The 27,163-nt window shown below is 46.4% G+C and overlaps 1 protein-coding gene across 3 annotated transcripts in view; it reads right to left on the bottom strand.

Moving 5' to 3' along the window:
* Positions 1-27,163, bottom strand: part of LOC139227715 (cell surface hyaluronidase CEMIP2-like) — a 198,493-nt gene that overhangs the window by 139,902 nt on the left and 31,428 nt on the right. For all 3 annotated transcript variants that reach the window (XM_070858684.1, XM_070858683.1, XM_070858682.1), the window contains exon 3: positions 11,772-12,275. In XM_070858684.1, coding sequence (XP_070714785.1) covers positions 11,772-12,275 — 504 coding nt within the window. The remainder of the gene's footprint in view (positions 1-11,771; positions 12,276-27,163) is intronic.

Below are 27,163 nucleotides of genomic sequence, written 5' to 3' on the forward strand. Positions count from 1 at the left end.
CACACAGTGTCAGCTATTCAACCATGAGAAGCACATCATCCAAAAACATTACATTACACTCACAGGCACACTGCAAAATGCTTTAAGATAAGAGCGATCATTTTCTTGTTAAGAGTGAGAAAAACATAAATATCATGTGTCACAAAAGCAAAATACTGCAGATGCTGGAAATCTGAAATAAAACAGAAAATGCTGGAAATACTCAGTGGGTCAGGCAGCAACTGTGGAGATAGAAACAGAGTTAACATTTCAGGTCAGTGATCATCAAAATGTGACCTCAGTTTCTCACTCTGCAGAAGCTGCCTGACCTGCTGAGTATTTCCATCTATTGTCTGCTTCTAGTCCCGAGCTGTGCGTTTTGTTTGGCGGAGGGCGCAGGGAAGAGGGAGGAAGGGGCGGGGAGAGGGCAGGGGGGGCATGGGGGGTCGTGGAGGGGGGGATGGGGGAGAGGGAGGGGGTGGGGGGATGTGGAGGGGGGAGTGGGGGAGAGGGAGGGGGGAGCTGGAGGGGGGATGGGGAGAGGGAGTAAGGCGGGGAGGGGGGAGCGGGTGAGGGGGAGGGGGAGAGGGAGGGGGGGCGGGGATGGGGGAGCTGGAGGGGGGATGAGGGAGAGGGGGGGTGCGCGGGGCGGGGAGGAGGGATGGTGGGTGGGGGGAGATGGATTATTGAAAATGATAGAGAGGATAATCTGTATTTATTTTAATTAGTTAATTATTAATTTGAATATCTCAGGTGACCAATGCGAATTTATTATGCAAGAAAGGAATGCATTCATGAAGAAATGGATTAGATCCAATGTCGAATGAACACATTTGGCACAGAGCACGCAATGGTATCAATGGTGAAATGGAATAAATAAGATAACTTGTGTGACAGATTTAGGAGTGATATGAAAATGCACTCGATAGTATCAATGGTCTACAAACTCATTAATTCACTCACTCACTCATTCTTTCATTAATTCCAATAAATATTTATCACAAGCTCTGAAATGATTCTGGTGCAAAAATAAATACTTGGATTTCTATTGCGCTTTCCACAACCCTGGGACGTCCCAAAGCATTTCACAGCCAATTAATTACTTTTGAAGTGTAGTCACTGTTGTAATGTAGGAAACGCAGCAGCCAACATGCGCACAGCAAGATGCCAAAACAGCAATGCGTTACTGACCAGATCATTTATTTTACTGACATTGGTTGAGTGATATCTTTTGGTCAGGACACCGGGGAGAGCTCTATCTTTGAATAGTGCCACGGGATCTTTTACATCCACCTGAGAGAGCAGATGGAGCCTTGGTTTTACATCTTAGCTGAAAGACGGCACCTCCGACAGTGCAGCACTCCCTCAGTACTACACTCAAATGTCAGCCTGGATTATTTGCTCAAGGCCCTGCACTGGGGCTGGAATATATATTTATATATATATATATTTCATTTATTAACTGGGACTTTTGTTGATTGTTGTAAAATTAAGATGAAGCCTTCAAATGCATTTTGTTGACAAGTTGGAATTCATTCAGAATTCCTCAGTGCGTTAGGCAATTATCTGCAGCAGTCAACATGGGTCTTATTTTAAAATAGTTTCCAGGAACTATTTGGCAGTAACCATTCTTCTTAGGATTTACTTTGCATCATGAGATACAAGAAACAGGGTGCAATTCCTCAGAAAACAGCCTAGAAATGCCTTAGTCCACGCAAATGGGAATGGGGATCGCGATGTGCGATCAACCCACGTCCTTTCACAGGAATGAAGGATGCACACAAGCTTTGTGCTGCCTGCTGATTAGCATGATTGCAGTGTTCAGCCCAGCGCCAAAAGCACTGCTGAGTGGCTGAATGCTCAACAGGGGCCCAAGTTGTGCGAGGCCAGCTCCACTTAAAGCTAGCCTGCACTACTTAAAGGCAGTCTGCACCTCTTAAAGGGGAGGTGCAATCCACCTGCAGCAGCTCATTCAACTGGCTGGGGAAGAGAGTGAGAGGAGAAAAGAAAAATTATGTCACAACAGGGGAAAGAGCGTGTGCCCACATTCTCTGATGCAGCACTGGAGGCCTTGGTGCAGGAGGCCAGCTCGAGAGGTGCTGTTTCCACAGGAGGCCAGGAGGCCCTCCAGGCAACAGTGTAAGCTCCAATGGGAGCAGAGTGCCACTGTGGTGAATGCCAGCAGCTTGGCCCAGAGGACGTGGATGCAGTGCAGAAAGAAGTTTAATGACCTCACACAGCTGGTCAAGGTCAGTGAATTCATCTTTAAATGCCATACCCTACTATCTGCACCACTAGCCTCACACACTGCACAATGCACCGCACCCTCATCAATCACCTACCAACAATCGCTAACACACACAACTCATAACTCACATTCATAGTTTCACCTCACCCTCACACACCTACCACTGCTGCAAGCCTCACACCCACATCTCAGAACTTGCACACAGTGTCAGCTATTCAACCATGAGAAGCACATCATCCAAAAACATTACATTACACTCACAGGCACACTGCAAAATGCTTTAAGATAAGAGCGATCATTTTCTTGTTAAGAGTGAGAAAAACATAAATATCATGTGTCACAAAAGCAAAATACTGCAGATGCTGGAAATCTGAAATAAAACAGAAAATGCTGGAAATACTCAGTGGGTCAGGCAGCAACTGTGGAGATAGAAACAGAGTTAACATTTCAGGTCAGTGATCATCAAAATGTGACCTCAGTTTCTCACTCTGCAGAAGCTGCCTGACCTGCTGAGTATTTCCATCTATTGTCTGCTTCTAGTCCCGAGCTGTGCGTTTTGTTTGGCGGAGGGGGGGGGAGGGCGCAGGGGAGAGGGAGGAGGGGCGGGGAGAGGGCAGGGGGGGCATGGGGGGTCGTGGAGGGGGGGGATGGGGGAGAGGGAGGGGGTGGGGGGATGTGGAGGGGGGAGCGGGGGAGAGGGAGGGGGGAGCTGGAGGGGGGATGGTGAGAGGGAGTAAGGCGGGGAGGGGGGAGCGGGTGAGGGGGAGGGGGAGAGGGAGGGGGGGCGGGGATGGGGGAGCTGGAGGGGCGATGAGGGAGAGGGGGGGTGCGCGGGGCGGGGAGGAGGGATGGTGGGTGGGGGGAGATGGATTATTGAAAATGATAGAGAGGATAATCTGTATTTATTTTAATTAGTTAATTATTAATTTGAATATCTCAGGTGACCAATGCGAATTTATTATGCAAGAAAGGAATGCATTCATGAAGAAATGGATTAGATCCAATGTCGAATGAACACATTTGGCACAGAGCACGCAATGGTATCAATGGTGAAATGGAATAAATAAGATAACTTGTGTGACAGATTTAGGAGTGATATGAAAATGCACTCGATAGTATCAATGGTCTACAAACTCATTAATTCACTCACTCACTCATTCTTTCATTAATTCCAATAAATATTTATCACAAGCTCTGAAATGATTCTGGTGCAAAAATAAATACTTGGATTTCTATTGCGCTTTCCACAACCCTGGGACGTCCCAAAGCATTTCACAGCCAATTAATTACTTTTGAAGTGTAGTCACTGTTGTAATGTAGGAAACGCAGCAGCCAACATGCGCACAGCAAGATGCCAAAACAGCAATGCATTACTGACCAGATCATTTGTTTTACTGATATTGGTTGAGGATAACGATTGGTCAGGACACCGGGGAGAGCTCCATCTTTGAACAGTGCCACAGGATCTTTTACATCCACCTGAGAGAGCAGATGGAGCCTTGGTTTTACATCTCAGCTGAAAGACGGCACCTCCGACAGTGCAGCACTCCCTCAGTACTACACTCAAATGTCAGCCTGGATTATTTGCTCAAAGCCCTCAACTGGGGCTGGAATATATATTCCATTTATTAACTGGGACTTTTGTTGATTGCTGTAAAATTATTAAAATGAAGCCTTCAAATGCATTTTGTTAACAAGTTGGAATTCATTCAGAATTCCTCCGTGCATTAGGCAATTATCTGCAGCAGTCAACATGGGTCCTATTTTAAAATAGTTTCCAGGAACTATTTGGCAGTAACCATTCTTCTTAGGATTTACTTTGCATCATGAGATACAAGAAACAGGGTGCAATTCCTCAGAAAACAGCCCAGAAATGCCTTAGTCCACGCAAATGGGAATGGGGATCGCGATGTGTGATCTATCCCCGCCTGTTCACAGGAATGCAGGATGCACACAAACTTCGTGCAGCCTGCTGATTAGCATGATTGCGGCATTCAACCCAGCGCTAAATGCACTGCTGAGTGGCTGAATGCTCAACAGGGGCCCAAGTTCGTGCGAGGCTAGCTCCACTTAAAGCTAGCCTGCACTACTTAAAGACCATCTGCACCTTTTAAAGGGGAGATGCCATCTGCCTGCAGCAGCTCATTTAACTGGCTGAAGAGAGTGAGAGGAGGAGAAAAGAGAGATTATGTCACAACAGGGGAAAGAGCGTGTACCCACGTTTTCCGATGCAACACTGGAGACCTTGGTGCAGGATGCCAGCTCGAGGAGAGAGGTGCTTTTTCCACAGGGGGCCAGGAGGCCCTCCAGGCAACAGTGTAAGCTCCAATGGGAGCAGAGTGCCACTGCGGTGAATGCCAGCAGCTTGGCCCAGAGGACGTGGATGCAGTGCAGAAAGAAGTTTAATGACCTCACACAGCTGGTCAAGGTCAGTGAATTCATCTTTAAATGCCATACCCTACTATCTGCACCACTAGCCTCACACACTGCACAATGCATCGCACCCCCATCACACACCTACTACCAATCGCTAACACACACAACTCATAACTCACATTCATAGTTTCACCTCACCCTCACACACCTACCACTGCTGCAAGCCTCACACTCACATCTCACAACTTGCACACACTGTCAGCTATTTAACCAAGAGAAACATTTCAGTAGAACACCTTGAGCCACACTATCTCTTGCAGGAAAAAGTATCTTACAACTGGCACCAGCAGGACCTAACCAGTGGGGTACACGCGCGCCTGCATAACCTAACCCCCATGGAGGAGACGTTGCTGGCCATTCTTGGGAGGGCCATCGCTAAGTCTAGGGCCAGGGGCGGGGTGGAAAAAATACAAGATGCCAGTATCCTCATACGTTATCCTCCTTATTGTATCCCACTTTCCCCTCATCCCACAACCTCATCCCTTTACAAGCTGCACATGGTGTATGCGTGCACCCCTCGCTTTCCCTTCTCCCCTCACCACAACCCTACCCCTGTGCCATTCTCATTTCAGAGACCCAAGAAATCCAGCCTGCCCAGGTAGTGGTACAAGAAGCAGAGGGAGAAGACAGTGGTGATGAGGAAGGAACAACATCAGTCGATCTGACACTTGCAGCCACCAGCTCAGAAAAAGGCACCGCGCGGGCTTTAGAGGGTAATTAGAGGTGGGATATGTTGGTGGTGAGTCACTAGGCATGAGTCAGCTGCAGCCAGGGCAGGGGGACAGGACTTCGATGGGGCGGCCTACAGAAGAACGCTGATGCACAACAAAATGCTTGGTGCATTGGCAGGCCAGATAGCCTGAGTGCAATGTCAAGGAGCATGGAGGAGTCTGGCACCAACATTGCACAGGGATTTGCACAGAGCTTGCAGCCCATGATTCGCAGCATGCAGATCCATTAGCGCACTTGTGGGCCCAACCATGATGCAGGGTCCGATGGGCAATGTCTCAGCTTCCATTGCAGCACTAGCGGAAGTGAACCAAAGTCTGAGTGCTGATTTGGAAGCTCAAACTGCTGTCATGCAGGCTCAGCTTGCTGCCACACAAGCTCAGTCTGTTGCTATCATGGCTGCGATTACCAGTGTGGAAAGGGCTTGCAGGGTGTCGCAGCAGTCCAGCAATCGTCCCTTCAACAGATTACTAGGATTACTGGGGCAGCGTCCCGGGGGCATGCCAGTGGCTCCGTGGAGCACAAACCTGCTGCCGTATTATAGGAAGGACGTGATTGCACTAGAGACGGTGCAGAGGAGATTTACTAGGATGCTGCCTGGAATGGAGAATCTTAGTTATGAGGTCAGATTGGATAGGCTGGGTTTGTTCTCATTGGAACAGAGAAGGTTGAGAGGAGACCTCATTGAGGTGTACAAAATATTGGGGAGCCTGGACACAGTGGATAGTAAGGGTCTATTTCCATTGGTGGAGGGGTTTATTACAAGGGGGCATAGTTTTAAGGTGGTTGGTGGAAGGTTTAGAGGGGATTTGAGGGGGGACTTCTTTACGCAGAGGGTTGTGGGGACCTGGAACTCACTGCCTGGAAGAGTGGTGGATGCAGAAACCCTCACCACTTTTAAGAGCTGGTTGGATGGGCACTTAAAGTGCAGTAACCTGCAGGGTTACGGACCTAGAGCTGGTAATTGGGATTAGACTGGATGACCTTTAGTTGGACGGCACAGATATAATGGTAAGCACTGCAGGGAATCGAATACGGCCAGGGTGATCTCCTGGACTAGTTTTGATTGCATGGATGGGTCGGAGAGGAATTTTCCCAGATTTTTTCTCCCTAAATTGGCCTGGGTTTTTATCTGGTTTTTGCCTCTCCCAGGAGATCACATAGCTCCGGTTGGAGTGGAGTGTAGAATGTTTTAGTATAAGGGGTGTCGCAGTTGTGGTGAGGTGGATTGGTTGGGATGGATGCTCTTTGCCTTTCCGTCATTGTTCATAGTTTATATGTAACCTTTAGGGTTGATGACCAAAGGCCGTGTGGCTCTTTGTCGGCCTGCGCGGACATGATGGGCCGGAATGGCCTCCTTCTGCGTTGTAAATTTCTATGTTTCTGTCTCTCAGGATGACTGCTTTTGTCCTTCCACCACTGCCAGTCTGCCAGTTCCCTTGCTGTTACCTGTCAGTTAGCCGGCCCAGACTGCTGCCGCCCATGTCGAGGTGGTGCAGTCCGAAGCCGGGCCTTCTGGGCTCAGAGCTGTTCGAGGTTGTCCTGTAAGGTCATCTGCAGTCTCCCCCACTGAGAGTCTGCAGTCTGTCACCAGCCATGCTGCAGCCATTGGGGTAGCACTGCGTGGGAGCACTGGGACAGGCAAAGGTTCACTGAAGACAGGCGCTAAGGGAATGCACAAGGGTGATTAATTAACTTTGTTATACAATATTGGATGGATTGATGTATAAAGTTAAAATGGAATGTTTCTTTTGTGGTGGCTTTTATTTCAGCATAGTGGCCAAGAGGACGTGTGATGGTCAGTAACAGAGGGAAGGTAAGGTGTGGGCCTATTGTTGAATGGGGAATTGGGGTTACATTAACTGTATCACAGTTGGATCAATCAATCACAGAGAACCCAGGCAGAAAGACCGCTTTACATTACAGGAAAGATGTGGCCAGGACTGGAAAAATTTGCTATGCGGGAAGATTGAATAGGCAGGGGTTGATTTCTTTGGAACAGGGGAGACTGAAGGGAGATTTAATTGAGGTGTATAAAATTATGAGGAGCCTAGATAGAGTGGATAGGAAGGACCTATTTCCCTTAGCAGAGGGGTCAATAACCAGGGGGCATAGATTTAAAGTAATTGGTAGGAGGTTTAGAGGGGAGATGAGGGGGAAAAAAATTCACTTAGAGGCTGGAGGGGTCTGGAAGGGTGGTAGAGGCAGAAACCCTCATCACATTTAAAAGGTACTTGGATGTGCACTTGAAGTGGTGTAACCTCCAGGGCTACGGACCAAGAGCTGGAAAGTGGGATTAGGCTGGATAGCTCTTTCTCGACCGTCATGGATACAGTGGGCCAAATGACCTCCTTCTATGTCGTAATTTATCTATGATTCTATGATAAAGGTGCTGTCTGGGTTGCCTCCTTCTGTCTGCTTCCTTCTCTTCCTTCTCCTTGGCTTTCTCCTCCTCCTCCACCTCCTCTTCCTAACCCTCCTACTCCTCCACCTCAGTTGCTCACTGTATGCCTGGTGTCAAGGGCTGTGCCCTCATGATGTCGAGGTTGTGGAGCATGCAGCAGACCGTGACAAATATTGGGACGTGCTCTGGCGAGTACCGCAGTGTTCCTCCAGAGAGTTCCAGGCAGTAGAAGCATTGCTTAAGCACGTCAATGGCCTGCTCTATCAGATTCCATGTAGTAGCATGGCTATCATTGTACGCATGCTGTCCACGTGTGGTTGGGTTTGGAGTGGAGTCATGAGCCAGGCGGTCAGCGGATAACCCTTGTCGCCCAGTAGCCATCCTCTGGTTTGTCATGGTGGCTGAAAGATGGAAGGAACACTGGACTTGTGCAGAATAAAAGCTTCATGACTGCTGCTAGGATACTGGGCATTCACCACCAAGACGTGCGGAGCATGGTCGCAAACCAACTGCACATTCAGCGAATGGTAACCTTTGCGGTTTCAGTACATCTCAGCATTTGGATGTGGCACCAGCAAAGCCATGCACGCAGTCGATGGCGCCCTGCACCATGGGGAAGCCCGCTATCCTGGCAAATTAACTTGCGCGCTTTGCCTGCTTCTCTCTCGTCAGAGCGAAGACAATGAATTCCCTCTCCTGATATAAAGAGCGATTGCCACCTCTCTTATGCAGCAGTAGACGGTGAACTGGGAGGTGTTACAGATGTCACCTGTTCCGACCTAGAAGGATCCCGATGCAAGGAAATTCAGGGCCAAGGGTCACCTTGAGGGCCACGGGCAGCGCTGTCCTTGCCCTGGTGTGAGGCTTCAGGTCGGGTTGCAAGAGGTGGTAGTGTTCTGTAAGCACCTCCTTCACAAAGTGCAGGTGCCTCACCCACTGTTCCTGGCTCAGACTGAGGTAAGAGTTACTCTCGGAAGACCCTAGGTGGGTAAGGCCTCCTGCTGAGAGTCCTTCTCCCCCTCCTCCTCCCTCTCTGAGCAGCTTGTCCTCTTCTTCGCTGCCTCTGCCCCGTCTCCCTGTCGTGCTGCAGGCCAAGGGGGATGACAACTGGAGCCCCCATGACTGGAAGCAAGTGGTCTGACCAGAACCCTTGAACTTTCTCCACTTGCCGCTCCAATCCCTGTCATCTCACCAACTTTAAACAACTCTAGAAAACTCCAAACACGTCCACAAGCTTACACAGAGCCAGTAGAAATTAATCAGCAACTAACCTTAGAGTGGTGCTGACCCTTTAAATATCGCCGGTGGAGGGTCCTTGCTGCTGCTGAATGCGTGTTCTGCTGTGCGAGGGTAACACCGGGCGTTGACTCCAGCATTGAGGATGACAATGGCAGCGCCGGCACACTGATTGACATCCTGATCTGCCTAATCTCCAAATTCCGGCACAAGCTCCAAACGCCTACCCTGCCCCGCCGCCCTCACCAAGATGGCATGCGGTGCGACATGTGTGCCGTGGCACGAACGGCATTTTTGTCACAAAACAGCACCCGTAGCATCGTAAAATCAGGTGCTACGGAGCGTAATTTCTGTTTCACGTTTTGAACAAAAGATTGACAATGGCCGGGATTTTGTTCACCTTGGCGGGTCCATGGCTGGCAACGAAGGTGGCGGGTCCGGACCTCGCTGCTGGCTCCATCCTGTTGTCTGAAATGAATTTTCCTTGATTGGGCTTGGTAAGCCCACCCAGCGCGTTTCCCAGCCAAATGGAGGAAGTGGGTCTGGTGACGTTATTTGATGTCCAAATTTATATTGACATTTATGCTGTCAGTGTTCTACAGCATTGAAATACTGCAAACCTTGACAATTACTGTACAAAGGCACAGGGTTGTACCCAGGCTCTCCCATGACGCGCCCCATATGTGTATGGAGGGAGTCACAGCACGCAGGGAGATTCTCTTCTCTTCCAATGGGCAGAAAGGACGTCCCCAGGAGACCAACGCAGCTTGGTTGCACATTGCATGGACGGTACAAGCAGGGATGTGGTCAAGTGGATGGGGTGCAGTGCTACAAACCTTTCAATGATCTCAGTAGATCACGAAACGTTACTGCAAAGCCACACATAACCTCATCCTGCTGTACCATTCATCACATCCCCATCTCTGCTTCCCTACCCTACTCCTGCACAGCCTTACTCACACCAACTTACCTTGCACCTCCACCCATCCCTCACTATCTATATTATCACATCCCCATCTCACTAACCACCCCTCAAACTCACCCTCATCCTCGTCCAATCATACCAACTAACACACAAGGTAGGCACTCGGGTGTTTTATACAATGTTCTTGTAAAGTTTCTGTTAATGTGGTGTCAAACATTGAAACCTTTATTTTCAACACTTTGTGTTCTTGGGCAGATCTTTGGAAGTGGCTTAGTGAGCTGCAGTGAATGGTGAGACATAACGGTACCCCCTGCACTGGTGATGAGTGTGACAGGAATGGCTTGGGCATTGTAGGGATGCTTTATGGTGTTGGTGTGGGGGTGATGCCAACCTGGCGCATCATATGGCATACGTCAACTGAAGTAAATCTAGCCATGGTAAGGCCATCCCTGGCCTCCTGGGCAACAATGTGGTTGGGTGCTGATGCAATTTGTCCTGTGCAGCATCAGATGATTGTGGAAAAGGTTGGTGCTATTGTTGGTGTTGCTAGTGTGCCTGGTACTGCTGGTGTTGGGGCTGATCGTGGTGGGATTCTGAGGACCAAGGTGAGAAAGTATAAAGGGCACCCATGTTAATGGAACAGATTGCAGGTGAAGTTGAGATTACAGAAGCAATCTGTCAATGGTGAGAGAGGTTGTTCCAATGAGGCGACACTGGATAGAGAGTTTGCTCCAAACTCTTGCACCCTGCATAAAGCTCAATCTGTATTCCAAATGCAGTAACAGTTTCTGAGCTTGGAAACTGAAGAGCTGTGAGGTGGGAGCTTTTATAGCACATTTTAAGCTGTCAAGTAATCAGCTGATTCGATGGTCATTCATCGCCCGCCTCAGCTTAACAGACATGATCCCCGAGCTGCAGGGACCCTGTAGGCGAACACGTAAAGTCAAAAGGTGAGCTAAAATATATTCTTAATGATGTGTAAACAAGGTTATAATGAGCTTAATTGGGTCCCCCGCCGCTGGATGTCGGGTCTGTTCAGCGCTGACAGACCCGACATTGGTAACGGCGTGTGGCGGGGGTTCACAGCGGGTTCCCGGCCCGCTGGGGGAAAAAAACTCTCCCATCCGACCCACCACCGATCTAGTCCGCTAAGCCCACAGATAATTCTGACCACTAATTTTACTTTTAAAAATAAAAAAAGGCAAATGCTGGAAATCTGTAACAAACACAGAAAATTCTGGGAATACACAGCGAGTCAGTCAGGTGGAAAGACAGTTTAATGATCCGCAGTGTCGGAAATTTATTCTCGGCATGCGGGCATTTATTGCCCAGTTGCCCTGACAATGGTGGTCTTTCTTGAACCGCTGCAGTGTGGCAGTTTTGATACAACTGAGTGACATGCCAAGTTATTTAGTGAGCAGTTAAGAGCGAACCATGTTGCTGTGTACAGCCTAGTCCTGTTAGTTCAAAGTCACTTCATTCATAGTACTGAATGATTTGAATTCGAATTGTGCTGGAAACATCTCCAGTTCCATTTTATTCCAGTTGTTTAATTCAAATTACTCAATAAATCATATTTTTTTTAGCAGACAGAAAAGTTTTGAATTAACAGATTAGACTGCATGCCCAACATTTTACAATTTTGCTTCAGTTTTACTTCTCTTTGGCATCTTTCCTCGATGTTGAGATGATCCATATGCAGTGGTTTCCCAACTGGGATTAATATTTATGGACATAGACCAAATATGTTCATGAATTTAGAATACTCAATAAATCTATTTAGAATGAAAGAAATATCATAAATAAATACATACCGTGATTACTATGGTTTTTACCTGTCTTTCCCAATATCATTTGTTGCTTATTAACCAATAGTTTCTTCACAATGGAGAATGATTTTGCTTGATGTATGTCTACCAACAAGTCCAACCTTTTCAGGAAGAGTAAGACTTGGTAAAGTAACTGTGGCTTTATCTTAACCTTAACAAGATCGAGAGGATTAATTTTGGTAATCTGGTTATTCAGCTTCTGATCACAGGTTTCAAGTGGGAATAAATCCAGTGGCAACATTTTCCCTGAAGCTTTTCTCAGTACGTGGTGGGTTATTTTAACAAGGGACTCACAGGGGAGTAGTATTTCATTCACTTCCTTCATGCTCTGGTAGATAGCCAACAAACTGGTTTCCTCCTTCCATTTTCTGGGGCTTATATTCCGTGCTAATCGTTTGTAAAGTGGGTAAATGGCAGACAAATCGGCTGTGCCATCGCGGGGCAAGTGTGACATGTTCCAGGGAGAAGTTTCAATACTTTGGTCATAATCTGTGGGCAAAGAACAATCAAAAGGTCATAATCTTTTAATAAAATGCATGGATTGTAAGATTAGTTACTAATGAATGCTTACTCACAGCTACTTATTACTGTTTGTTGTAAAGAGTGAGAAAGAAAGACTTGCATTTATATAGCACCTTTCATGAACTCAGGACATTCTAAAGCACTTAAAGGCAATGAAGTACTTTTAAACTGTGTTCACTATTGTATTGTAGGTCTCACAATATAGTGACCCAATAAGCTGTTGGTTAAGGGCTAAATATTGGCCAGGAAATAGTACCATAGGATCTTTCATGTCCATTTGTGAGAGCTGATGGGGCGTCGGTTTAACGTCTCATCTGAAAGATGGCACATCCAACAACGCAGCACTCCTTCAGTACTGCACAGGGGTGTCAGCCTAGATTATATATTCAAGTCCCTGGAGTAGGGTTTAAACCCATAACCTTCTAACTCACAGGCGAGGGTGCTACCATTGATCTTAGCCAATATACGCACTTCCTACACACCAGTTTAGGGGCAATTACTAGGCCAATGCCTATTTAGACAAAACTTAGAATTCCATTAGCTATCTTATGGGCTTATCAACCTGAGGTGCTGCCTTTAATATCCTGTGAACGTATTCCCCTACCTGTATCTTAATGACCCTGAAATTCCGATGTCCCGGGTCCGTACGAATTTCCTACAGACCCGGGAAGGCATCAGAAAAGCCGGTTTTCAGCGCGCAATGCGCATGCACTGAACCGGCTTTTCCGATTTGTCAAGTTTCTAGCTTGACGGATCATCCGCAGATCGGGAGCGTGGACATTTGTAGGGCAAGATTTCCGATATTTACGAATATCTTGCCAGCAAATGTCCTTTAAAATCTTGCGCCTGAAAAGGCGTATAGTCTACTGTTACAGGCGCAAGTGTTTAAAAATACACAAAACATTAAAATTAAATAAAATAAATACATATGAAAACATACTTTATTGCTAAAAACCCTCCCCACTACGATAAGTTTATCTTAAGACTTCTTTAAAAAAAGTCGGGAAAATATTATTTTTTTTATATAAGAACTTTAATTTAAATGATTCTTAAATATGCTGTGTATTTTTCTATTTTTTATTGATTTTGTGTGTATTTGGGGGGGTTCTCATTCATAATAATGGGAATTCCAACTTACGGAGTTCCCATTATTAGGAATGAGAAAATACTTTTCCTTGATTGGCTGCCCAGAGCCATGTGACTACAGCTCCAGCCCTGGTGCACACACTCTGATGCGTAGGATTGAAGGCCTCAGGCTCGAAAGTTAGAGTGGGCGCAGCAGCAACAGGTAAGTGCGCAGTTTTTTTACCTTTTTCTTTAGTTTGCCCACGGGAAGACCTCTAGCGGAATTTCAGGCCCAGTATCCCTTTACATTTTTCTTTGGTATTATAAAGAATTAATTGTACCTCTTCTGGGCCCAGGAGAGGTGAGGGCCCAGGGGCAGCACGGGCCAGCCCACACTCTGATATGTGTGCGCACTAGGTCCGTGCAGCAGAGCAGGTCTCCAGTCATCCTGGTTAACACTTGCCACTGGATAAAGGCCTAGTTCTGACAAGCTCATGTGGTGGCTGATGTGCAACGGTCACCACACATTAAAAAAATCCACGCACAAGCATCTTCCGCCCCTGGAGTTCAGGACTGGAATATCAGGTCCTTCATTGAAACATCTGCAAACTCATCCCTTTTGGTGTGGAAGCAAGTCATCCTCGTTCGAGGGATCGCCTATGATGTACCTCTTATTTTGGTACAATATGCAGGTTCTGACTCCACTCCCTCTCGTCCTATACACAAATCATTGATCTGCAAAGTGAATAGAAGTGGCCCCAGAATTGAACCTTGTGGGACACCACTGCCCACTTCCAACCACTCTGAAAAACTGCCCTTAATTCCTGCTCTCTTTTCTCTCTTCGAACCATATTTTATTCAGTCTTCCCCCAAATTCCATACCCCTTAATCTTCTCTCGTAATCTCCCGTTTGGTACATTGTCAAAGTCCATGTAGACTACATCCACGGTATTTCCCCATCTACCATGCCTGATACCTCCTCACATTCTATGAGATTTGTCAAGCACAATTGTCTGTTTTGAAATACATGCTGGCTACTTCTATCTATTTTATCTTTATCAAGATGGCGGGTGGGATGGGGGGGGGTGTTATTTCATCCTCAATTACAGATTCTATCAATTCCGGCTACAGATGTTAAGATAATTGGCCTGTATTACCTGGATTAACTCTGTCCCTTTTTTAAAAATGGGTACCACATTGGACACTGCCCCATCTTCAGTACATGTCTGCACACAATACAGCCCTGAAATATGATTTCAAGGTCCTTCGCGATTTTCTCCCTAATCTCCCTCAGGATCCGAGGATGTATCCCATTGGGCCCTGATGTTTTGTCTTCCTTTAGCCTAACTAACTTTTCCTTTCATCCATCATAATATCATTTCGCTCTCAACCATTTCAGGATTCACCTCCACTCCCAATGTCCCTGCCTTTATTATTAAATACCTCTGCCATTTTTTGATCATCATCTACATATTGACAAATCTCTCCTCTCAGGGGTCTCAACTCATTTTAATTTTAATTTTGCTGATAGACTTAAAAATATTCCTTTTGGTGATTTTTGAATTTTTTCCGTCCTATTTCCTCTCAGCTTTCCTTAATCAGAACTAGAGGACATAATCTTAAAATGAAAGCAAGACATTTAGGTGTGAAGTTAAGAAGCACTTCTTCACACAAAGTGTAGTAAAAATCTAGAACTCTCTTCCCAAAAGGTCATAGACGCTGGATCAATTGAAGCTCTTAAGACTGCGATCGATAGATTTTTGTTGGGTAAAGGTATCAAAGAATCTGGAGCAAAGGCGGGTAAATGGATTTCAGGTACAGATCAGCCATGATTTAATAGCGGAACAGGCTCGAGGGGCTGAATGGCCTACTGCTGTTGCTATGTTCCTTAACTCTTGTTACTTTCTCACATTCTCCTAAGGTTAGTCTTTTACTGGCTCGGAATTTGCAGTCAGCAGCAAAGCAGCGGCGCTCACCGCTAACCTCAAAGAAAGCTGGCCGCAAATATCTAGCAATCTCTGTGGCGTGAATTTCAGCTCTCCCAACGATAGTTTGAATCTGACGTCAAATCAAATGAATCTCTAGCAACAGTGATGTCATCAAGTAGGCTGAGCAGCCAATCACATTGAAGACTTCTCACAGCAAACCAGAAAGTAAAATGCACAGATTCTAATTTACTTTTTATAAATTTTACAGAGAGCGAAATACAAATTGGGACGTACACATGGGATTAAGGAAGAAGCTGAAATATCATGAACAAACTTTAAAAAAAAAATTATTTTAAAAGCCCTGTAATTCTTAGCATATTAATGGAGAAATTTGACATTCCACAAATATAAAACTAGTTTTTCAGGGCCAGAACACTAGTTCAGCAGTCAGTACGCTGTTAAAAACACTTACGCCTCTTTCAACGAGGCTCAGCTTTTTCAGGGGTAGCGCGGGGGTGGGGGGAGGGGGCGTGAGGGCTTAGTGGCGATATTCCAGCGTTCTAGGGGAACTTATCATCCTTCAGTGTGATTTCAACTGATTGCCGGCCCTGGGCCTGGGGTCCACAGTGCAGCCTGATAGTTCGCCAGCATTACCCACCGCAAAACCTGCCCATTATTATTTTTCATATAGGCAGTTTCTTCAATTTTAATTGGTTTCTAACCTCTTTATTTGTCCGTGGCATCCTATAACTACAATTAGTTTCCTTCCTTTTTAATGGATTATACTTATTCTGTACCTTTGTCATTTTTTTTAAACATCACACTGTTGCTCCAGAGTCTTGTGTGCCAATTTCTCCCTCTACCTCACCTCTGCTAACTCCTAATGTAATGAAATACTTTCTTAGGAATTCTTCCTTTAACTCCCTCTCTGTCCCAGTCGAGAAGAACCTTGTACTAAAGTCACAACACTCACTGAAATAAGAGGGAGGGAGCTATGGTGGTACCAGCCATATCTTGTCACGTACAAGATTACCACACCGCGAACTCCTGCTGTACTGTCCCTGTTTTTTCTCTTAGAAGATAAGTTGGCATTTAATCAGCGGGAGTAACAGGCAATTACCACCACTATCATCCCCCAACCACCCAGTCTGCATGCCTGAAGACCAATTGTCCATGTGATAGACTGTGGGGGCCTTGAATTCGACAGGTGATGCCTGACTAATCCCGCAGTTGGCACATCTTCGAATCGATTTACATATTAATATATAAAAGTCAGGTCCATCATGAGTGTACAAAAACGAGAAGGAGAACCAGTCAGTTCTGATGAAGGGTTGTGCAACCACCTGAAATGTCATAGTGTGTCCTTTCTCTTTGCAAATGCTGACTGAGCTGTACTTCCAGCATTTTCTGCTTTTACTTGCAGTCGGTTTTGTGATGGTTTCTTCTAACCTGGAACTGAGAATTTACACGCACCTGCAAATCCCCAAACAGCAATTAACCTCTAACTGACCTCAGGACATTCCCATTTGCAGCTTGTGGTCCTAAAGCACAGCTGCACCATCCCAGCAGAAACACCGCTGTTACTGTAAAACAGCGTGCGGTCTGAGCAATGCCACTGCTTTCCACAATAAATGAAAGGTTCAGCAGGATCTGTGTGATAACGTGAGTGAGCAGCCAGTCCTATGACCATAGCATGCCCTTTTTGTGCTGCTTGCAGAGGTGGTAAAAGAAGGGGAGTCAGTGCAGTTACGGGTCAGCCGTGGCTCAGTGGATAGCACCCTCGCCTGTGTGTCAGGAGGTTGTGGGTGCAAGGCCCACTCCAGGGACTTGAGCACGTAAATCTAGGTTGACACTCCAGTGCAGTGCTGAGGGAGTGCCGCACTGTTGGAGGCGCCGTCTTTTGAATGAGACGTTAAACCGAGGCCCCGTCTGCTCTCTCAGGTGGTGTAAAAGATCCCATGGCACTATTACGAAGAAGAGCAAGGGAGTTATCCCTGGTGTCCAGGCCAATATTTATCCCGCAATCAACAAAACAAATACTGATTATCAGGTCATTATCACATTGTTTGGAAAAGGGCAGGGGGTGGAGGCTGGGGAAAGCCCAGGCATAAGGTGACAGAGCTCCGGCATGGTCATTAACTATGCGGCAATGTTCAGGGGTTCAGAGCTCACTGGGCCGGCAATGAAGGCGATAGCGTGAGTGCAGCAACAGAGCACTGAGTCACTTGCATCTGCACGCAACGCACTGGAAGGTGGTGTGTGCCAGTGTGCGATTCAGTGCACAGCTCACTACTGCCATAATCAAGCTGGTGTGATACCACAGGGCATGAGTCTGACATCCAGACTTTGCAACATCAGTAGCGTCTGCAGTGAAGGCAGACACAGCTAGTGCAGACAGGCCTTTCTCATCAGGTTCCCGCTCCTGCTCTCGATGAGAACCTAAGTCATGGTAGTTACCGATGGATCACTGCGGTTGACAATCTAATTCATTAAGTTGTTAACAATTGGTCACTGTCAAGACTCAAGAAGCGCCACAAGGATCTCTCATGTTAGCACCAGTAATGTGCCAGAAGCCTCTTATAAACCCCCAAAGTCAGCCCTTCTGTCATGGAGCCGGTGGGTGGGTGCGGGGTGTGGGGGGAGGCGAGTGTGACCGGGAATTTTTCCTGGATTTTCCAGTGCAGCCTCCCTTTAAGTGCCCATTCCACTATCCCTACATTGTACTTTGCTTTCTTCATCCTTTGCAAAAACTGAACTTATAGCTTTAACAATCTATTCATCAGAAGCCCACATCTGTTTCCAACTCTGTTAGGTCAAGCACATTGCCAATTAATGTTAACCAAATTCTTGTTTCTTCTATCCAATGTCACACTTTAATACTTATCTGTGTTGAATTGCATTTCTCTCTAACCCAGCCTGTTCAGATCCTTTTGGATTACTGCACTTTGGTTAGCATCACTGGCCACTACACCCTATTTGGTGTCATCAGTAAGCTTAAGAAACCTTGAACAATATTTCACCCTCAAAGTCGGTTATAAACAACAGTAGCTGCAACACTGACCCCAGTGAGACTCCACTGACAATCTCTCCCCACACACCACCAAACTGTGTTGTCTACCCTTTATCAATGCATTAATCCGGCCTAATACTTTGCCATCTATTCCATAGGATTCAGTCTGCTTTGTAGGACAGTGTCAAATGCCTTCCTGAAATTGCAGTAGCTAACACCCACTGCCACACCATATATTTACCAGATTAGGAAAGATGATGTCAATTGTTTTTGGCCCATGCCGTAATCTCTGCTTTCTTCCCACTGAATCCATTCCCTCCCTGGATACTCGTTTAGGCTGAATTGGACCATGCAAAACCTTGGATAGATCTTGACATCCTGTTTAACCAGAGCGCAGCTTCAAAGTCCACATGCTATCCATCACTACCTATCTTCAACAGTACAATATATTCTCCAGATTAATTCTTCCACCACTGAAACCCTTATCCATGCGTTGGTCACCTCGACACTCGATTACTCGTATGCTCTTCTCCTTTCTTGCCTTCCATCCCTTCACCTTCCAACTTATCTAAATTGCAGCCGTCCGTACCCTGTGCTGCACTAGTTCCTGCTCATCCAGATGTCCCGTCTTCACTGGCCTACTGGATCCTTGTCCCCCAACATATTACATTTAATCTTCAAATCCCTTCATTGTCTCATCCCAGTCTAACTTTGCAGCCTCTTCCAGCTTTATATTCACCCCCTCACACACTTTGGTCCCTGAAGCTTCCATTTTGTCCATTCACCCTCCCCCCCCCCCCCCCCCCCACACACACACACACAATTTTGCCCCATCATTGGGAGTTTGGGGGATGGGGGAGAGAACGTTCAGCTACCTCAACCCTGCTCTGTGCAACTCCCTCCCGACACTCACCCCCTTTCCTGTTTGCTCCTTTAAAACCGGTGCAAAGTTAAAGCACATGGGATTGGGGGTAGTGGGCTGACATGGATTGAGAACTGGTTGTCAGACAGGAAGCAAAGAGTAGGAGTAAATGGGTACTTTTCAGAATGGCAGGCAGTGACTAGTGGGGTACCGCAAGGTTCCGTGCTGGGGCCCCAGCTGTTTACATTGTACATTAATGATTTGGACGAGGGGATTAAATGTAGTATCTCCAAATTTGTGGATGACACGAAGTTGGGTGGCAGTGTGAGCTGCGAGGAGGATGCTATGAGGCTGCAGAGTGACTTGGATAAGTTAGGTGAGTGGGCAAATGCATGGCAGATGAAATATAATATGGATAAATGTGAGGTTATCCACTTTGGTGGTAAAAACAGAGAGACAGACTATTATCTGAATGGTGACAGATTAGGAAAAGGGGAGGTGCAACGAGACCTGGGTGTCATGGTACATCAGTCATTGAAGGTTGGCATGCAGGTACAGCAGGCGGTTAAGAAAGCAAATGGCATGTTGGCCTTCATAGCAAGGGGATTTGAGTACAGGGGCAGGGAGGTGTTACTACAGTTGTACAGGGCCTTGGTGAGACCACACCTGGAGTATTGTGTACAGTTTTAGTCTCCTAACTTGAGGAAGGACATTCTTGCTATTGAGGGAGTGCAGCGAAGGTTCACCAGACTGATTCCCGGGATGGCGGGACTGACATATCAAGAAAGACTGGATCAACTGTGCTTGTATTCACTGAAGTTCAGAAGAATGAGAGGGGAGCTCATAGAAACATTTAAAATTCTGACAGGTTTAGACAGGTTAGATGCAGGAAGAATGTTCCCAATGTTGGGGAAGTCCAGAACCAGGGGTCACAGTCTAAGGATAAGGGGTAAGCCATTTAGGACCGAGATGAGGAGAAACTTCTTCACTCAGAGAGTGGTTAACCTGTGGAATTCTCTACCACAGAAAGTTGTTGAGGCCAATTCACTAAATATATTCAAAAAGGAGTTAGATGTAGTCCTTACTACTAGGGGGATCAAGGGGTATGGCGAGAAAGCAGGAATGGGGTACTGAAGTTGCATGTTCAGCCATGAACTCATTGAATGGTGGTGCAGGCTCGAAGGGCCAAATGGTCTACTCCTGCACCTATTTTCTGTTTCTATGTTTCTATAACCCTTCTCAACCCATCTAATGGTAACCGCCACATCTTCGCTTCTGTTTCTTTATCTATTTCCACTTGGCAAACACCTTGGGTGTTACATAGGATTACATAGGGTATACAGCACAGAAACAGGCCATTCAGCCAGCATTTATGCTCCACTCAAGCCCCTCCTGTCTTTCCTCATCTAAATCTATCAGCATAATCCTCTGTTCCCTTCTCCCTCATATGTTTGTCCAGCCTCCCCTTAAATGCCTCTATACTATTTGTTTCAACCACTCCCTGTGGTAGCGAGTTCCATATTCTCATCACTCTTTGGGTAAAGAAGTTTCTTCTGAATTCCCTATTGGATTTCTTGATGACTATCTTATATTGATGGCCTCTAGTTATGCTCTTCCCCACAAGTGGAAACACTGTCTCTGTATTCACTCTATCCAAACCTTTCATCATTTTAAAGACCTCTATTAGGTCACCCCTCAGCCTTCTTTTTCACGAGAAAAGAGACCCAGCCTGTTCATCCTTTACTGATATGAGTAGCCTCGCATTTCTGGTATCATCCTTAAGTGAAAGGCGCTATATAAATGCAAGTCCTTGTTATCTGTAACCACCTTCAAAGAACTCCAATAAATTGGTCGTGCATGACTACCTTTCACAATGTAGATCATATGGCTGGGATTCTCTCCCCAATGGTGGTGTTCCCTCCGCTCCCACCAAAATCTCGACAAAGTTACCTGGATTGGGGTCATTTCATAGGCAGGATGGGCTCTCGGCAGGATTGCTGCCCTCAGGAGGGACCCTGATCTGCAGAAGAGGGAAGTTCTGTCAGTGCTGCAGTGGGACCACCGGTGGGGGGAGGGGGCATTCAAGGGGCAGAAGAGCCTTGAACATTGGAACAGGTGTCCAAATCAAGGTTGCGGCTGAGTCCGGGGGGGAGCGATGGGTGGGGGCTTCAGGAGGTCAGTGTTGGGGGAGAAATGGAGGGGAGAGGAGGCTGCTACGAGGCCCTCGCCCTCCATAAGGGTATTTCAGGGTGTTTACTGCCACTTCGTGGGGCCTACTGTCCCATTCCCTGTGTGTGAAGGTCAGTATCACAGGCAGATGTGGAGCAAACACACCAGGGGGCTGACCCTTCTTCCGGTTAGCATTTAGATGTGGCCGAGGGAGTAAGAGCAGCCAGCAGAGATCTCGGTGGGACTCAAACACACGTCAGGCTGGGAGGTGATGGGACATCTCACTGCCTAAATTTCCCCTCACTTTGGTGGGATTGCAGAGCAGAATCCAGCACATACACTCTGAACAATGAAAGGACAGAGTGCAATGAAATGCCTTTCGTTAAATGCTCGGAGAACTGCAGGCATAATTGGATACAGCTAATTATATTACAGCAGTTACATGAATCCTGCCCAGAAGAACATAAGAACATAAGAAATAGGAGCAGGAGTAGGCCATACAGTCCTTCGAGCCTGCTCCGCCATTTAATACGATCATGGCTGATCCGATCATGGACTCAGGTCCACTTCCCTGCCCGCTCCCCATAACCCCTTATTCCCTTATCGGTTAAGAAACTGTCTATCTCGGTCTTAAATTTATTCAGTGTCCCGGCTTCCACAGCTCTCTGCGGCAGCGAATTCCACAGATTTGCAACCCTCTGATAGAAGAAATTCCTCCTCATCTCAATTTTAAATGGGCGTCCCCTTATTCTAAGATTATGCCCCTTAGTTCTAGTCTCCCCTGTCAGTGGAAACATCCTCTCTGCATCCACCTTGTCAAGCCCCCTCATAATCGTATACGTTTCGATAAGATCACCTCTGATTCTTCTGAATTCCAATGAATAGAGGCCCAACCTACTCAACCTTTCCTCATAAGTCAACCCCCTCATCTCCGGAATCAACCTAGTGAACCTTCTCTGAACTGCCTCCAAAGAAGGTAAGTTCAATATGATGGGAATAAAAACAGCAAATGTTGAAATGTACAGCAGATCTGTCAGTCATATCAGGGGTCGACCCTTCTTCAGACCTACCGTGCTAATTCTGGTAAAGGTTCCACAAGACTTATTTTAATCCATTGCCCATATTACAACAGTGACTACACTCCAAAAGTAATTGATTGACTGTACAGTGCTTTGAGACATCCGCTGGACGTAAAAGGCGCTATATAAATGCAAGTCTTTCTTTCTTTTTGTTACAGGATTTGGGCAGCGTTGGAAAGATAACTTTTATTGCCCATCCCTAGTTGCCATGAGGAGATTAAGGGTCAGCCACAGGTACAGAACTGGAGTTAGGTCAGACTGGGGAGAGCATCAATGAATTAGATGGGTTTTAACAACAATTCGGCAGTTTACACACTCATTTTTTTCTCTCTGGTGTTAACCCATAAATTACCAGGTTTATGAATTCAATTTCCAAATTGCTGTGGTGGGATTTGAACTCACAACCTCTGGACTATAAACTATAAGCCGTTACTATACTCTACCATGTGTCAGGTGACTTACTAGGGAGCTGTCACATCTAAACTTGATTCTTTCAAGCAATCCGGGCAGTGTTCATAATAGAGAAGGAGGTGAATGGCTGGGGACTTGTAACCACGTTTTAAGATCATCTGGCAATTATCACAAGTATCAGTTTAAAGAGGCAAACTTCAACAGAATGAGACAAACTAAAAGAAGTTCACAGGGAACTATTGTTGAAAGCTACATCAGTTGAGAAGAAATTAAAAACTTAAAAAGAACTTAACATTGATTACGCCAGATAAATAAATAGCCAAGATATACAAAATTGAATTAACAGCTTCCAAAATTGGCAGTGAAAATACGAAGAGGAAAGAAAAACTATACAAAGACTACAGGGAAATGGGAGGGAAATTACGGGAAGAGTATGGGAAATTGTTGGAACAGGTGGGCTCAGAATTTCCTTGGAAACCGCATTTACGGGGTTTACGCTGCACTCGCGGCAAAGTTACGGCAGCGGAGCAAGAAATTGGGGCCATTAACAGCTGATCTATGAGTGCACTGCCGGCAGGGTAGCCTTGCCCACTGGCCATGTACACCTAGACCTTGGTAGCCTGATAGAAACATAGAAATTAGGTGCAGGAATAGGCCATTCGGCCCTTCGAGCCTGCACCGCCATTCAATAAGATCATGGCTGATCATTCACCTCAGTACCCCTTTCCTGCTTTCTCTCCATACCCCTTGATTCCTTTGGCCGTAAGGGCCATATCTAACTCCCTTTTGAATATACCTAACGAAGTGGTCTCAACAACTTTCTGCGGTAGAGAATTCCACAGGTTAACCACTCTCTGAGTGAAGAAGTTGCTCCTCATCTCGGTCCTAAATGGCTTAACCCTTATTCTTAGACTGTGGCCCCTGGTTCTGGACTTCCCCAACATCGGGAACATTCTTTCTGCCTCTAACCTGTCCAATCCCGTCAGAATTTTATATATTTCTATGAGATCCCCTCATTCTTCTAAACTCCAGTGGCTACAAGCCCAGTTGATCCAGTCTCTCCTCAAAAGTAAGTCCTGCCATCCCAGGAATCAATCTGGTGAACCTTCGCTGTAATCCGTCAATAGCAAGAACGTCCTTCCTCAGATTACGGGTCCAAAACTGAACACAATATTACAGGTGTGGCCTCACCAAGGTCCTGTACAACTGCAATAACACCTCCCTGCTCCTATACTCAAATCCTCTATCTATGAAGGCCAACATGCCATTTGCCTTCTTCACCGCCTGCTGTACCTGCTTGCCAAACTTCAATGACTGATGTACCATGAGACCCAGGTCTCGTTGCACCTCCCCTTTTCCTAATCTGTCACCATTCAGATAATATTCTGCCTTCCTGTTTTTGCCACCAAAGTGGATAACCTCACATTTATCCACAGTATACTGCATCTGCCATGCATTTGCCCACTCACCTAACCTGTCCAAGTCACCCTGCAGCCCCTTAGCATCCTCCTCACAGCTCACACCGCCACCGAGCTTAGTGTCATCTGCAAACTTGGAGATATTACATTCCATTCCTTCATCTAAATCATTGATGTATATTGTAAATAGCTGGGGTCCTAGTACTGAACTCTGCGGCACCCCACTGGTCACAGCCTGCCATTCTGAAAAGGACCCGTTTATTCCCACTCTCTGCTTCCTGTCTGCCAACCAGTTCTCTATCCACATCAGAATATTACCCCCAATACAATGTGCTTTAATTTTGCACACTAATCTCTTGTGTGGGACCTTGTCAAAAGCCTTTTAAAAGTCCAAATACACCACATCCACTGATTCCCCCTTGTCCACTCTACTAGTTACATCCTCAAAAAATTCTCGGAGATTTGTCAAGCATGATTTCCCTTTCATAAATCCATGCTGACTAGGACCGATCCTGTCACTGCTTTCCAAATGCGCTGCTATTACATCTTTAATAATTGATTACAATATTTTCCCACCACCGATGACCCCCGTTTCTTGGTCCAAAAGAACCCAAGAGGTGATGAAAGTATATTTGGATTGGATTTCCCAGTCCTTTGCGCTCGGGGTTGCGCCGGATCGGCATGAAAGGCAGGTGAGGTCTCCAGCGCCCCGCCGCGATCCTCGGGTCGGGTTTTGCGTCGGCGCTGAGCAGCACCGCGGGGAAGAGCTGCGCCAGGTGTGTAACACCCCTGGTTGCGACACCGGCGCGTGTTTGAGCTCCTGCCCGACCCGCCCGCCCCAAAACGCGCCCCGCAGTGAACGCCTGGGAAATCAGAGCAGTCCAGCGATCCTGGCGGCGGTGAGGAAGGTAATGTGCTGTAAAGGTAAGTGCAAGTGTTGTCCGCATTTGATTAGGAATCTTTTGCTGTATTTGTTTTACCTCCCTCCAACCCCTGCCCCCTCCGCCCTCTCTCGGAGCGCTCACAGCCCGGCACTTTAGTTTGCGAGTTTCCCATCCTTGCACCACAAGAGGTGTACAATGCCTCCCTTCGCGCTGCGCCCCTTGACACAGGGCCCAGATGTCCAAACTTCCTTACTAAAGCGCAAACTGTTCCCGGCCGCTAACTTTCCCACCCCGACTCCGTTTCCGCCCCAAAAACAGAAAAACCTAAAATCCAGCCTATAGGATTGAGAATAAATGTGAAACATTCTTCAATACTGAAGAGTAGTTGAAAAGGACAGTCAAGCGATCTGAAACATAGAAATAGCAGTGAAACTGAAGATGAAAATAGCTAACGTATGCAAACATACGAAAATGACAGACAGGAAAAGACCCAGTGGTCCATTTCGCCTGTCCCATAAAGCTGCTTATGTAATTCCTTCAGGCAAATAAAATGTTAAGAGTCTTCGCACCCAAGGATTTTGCTAGCTTGTAAAATATTAAACAAACATTTCCAGGAATTACTCAGTGATGAGCATTCCACGAACATGTGATCTAATTTTTGTACTACACCCAATAACTTTGAGAATTTTGTGGTTAGTTTTACAAAGCTGCTTGACAAGTTAGAAGATCTTAAGATTAACAACACCCTGGGGGCAGATGGCACAAATCCCTGCGCTAAGGGAATTGTAGAATCATACAGCACAGGAGTCCATTCGGCCCATCATGTCTGCGCTGGTTCTCCGAAAGAGCTATCCGATTATTCCCAATCCCCACCGCTCCTTCGCCACATCCCTGCTAATTTTTATTTTGCAAGTATTTATTCATTTCCCTTTTGTAAATTACTATTGAGTCTGGTTCTACCAGCCTTTTTATGTTTCGGAAATGCCCTAAAGTCAAATATTGCAGGATTTTGTAGGGAGGGAGCACAAAGGCACAGGTACCATAACATTTCCAGATAGCAGCACCGGGGGGCAGGGGAGAGCTCAATGGAACATTGAGAATTGCCTGGGAAAACATCAACCGATCTGAGATTTCGCAGTCAAAACAGAATCCTGCAAACTTGGAGGAGTTGGGATCTGACACGCTGCAGGATGGACACAACATGCCAAAATGTCACATGAGCAAACCTCAACCTAGCCATCAAGCCAGCAGCCTTGGTTCTGTAAGAGTTAGAATCTCTCCTACTCTCTTTTGCGCTAGTTTAAGTGAGGATTCTCAAGGATCAGGGAAAAGCAAGGGAGATGGAAAGACTCTTTGGGGGTAATTTTAAGATTTGGCGTTAGTGTAAAATGGGCACTGTTGAGTTGGCCTCCCGTTAAATAGCTCTCCCGCTTTTAATTTCAATTGACAATTTCAGAAGGTTGTGGGTTCGAGTCCCACTCCAGGGACTTGAGCACATAAATCTAGGTTGACACTCCAGTGCAGTGCTAAGAGAGTGCTGCACTGTCGGAGGTGCCGTCTTTTGGATGTGACGTTAAACCGAGGCCCCATCTGCTCTCTCAGATAGACGTAAAAGATCCCATGGCACTATTTCAAAGAAGAGCAGGGGAGTTATCTCTGGTGTCCTGACCAATATTTATCCCTCAATCAACATAACAAAAAAACAGATTATCTGGTCATTACCACATTGCTGTTTGTGGGAGCTTGCTGTGCAAAAAGTGGCTGCCGCGTTTCCTACATTACAACAATGACTACACTCCAAAAGTAACTCATTGGTTGTAAAGCTCTTTGGGACGTCCGGTGGTTGTGAAAGGCGCTATATAAATGCAAGTCTTTCTTTCTTTCTTCAATTGGGAGAGATGTATAACAGGCAGATGATCTGATATCGCCCATTACACACTATCGACAAAGATTCAAATAACCCCTTTGGTGTTCTGTTTGAGCAGTGAATCGTTACACGAACTTGCATTTATATAGTGCATCGAAAGTA

The sequence above is a fragment of the Pristiophorus japonicus genome, chromosome 17 (assembly GCF_044704955.1).
Source record: "Pristiophorus japonicus isolate sPriJap1 chromosome 17, sPriJap1.hap1, whole genome shotgun sequence".
Lineage (NCBI taxonomy): Eukaryota > Metazoa > Chordata > Chondrichthyes > Pristiophoridae > Pristiophorus > Pristiophorus japonicus.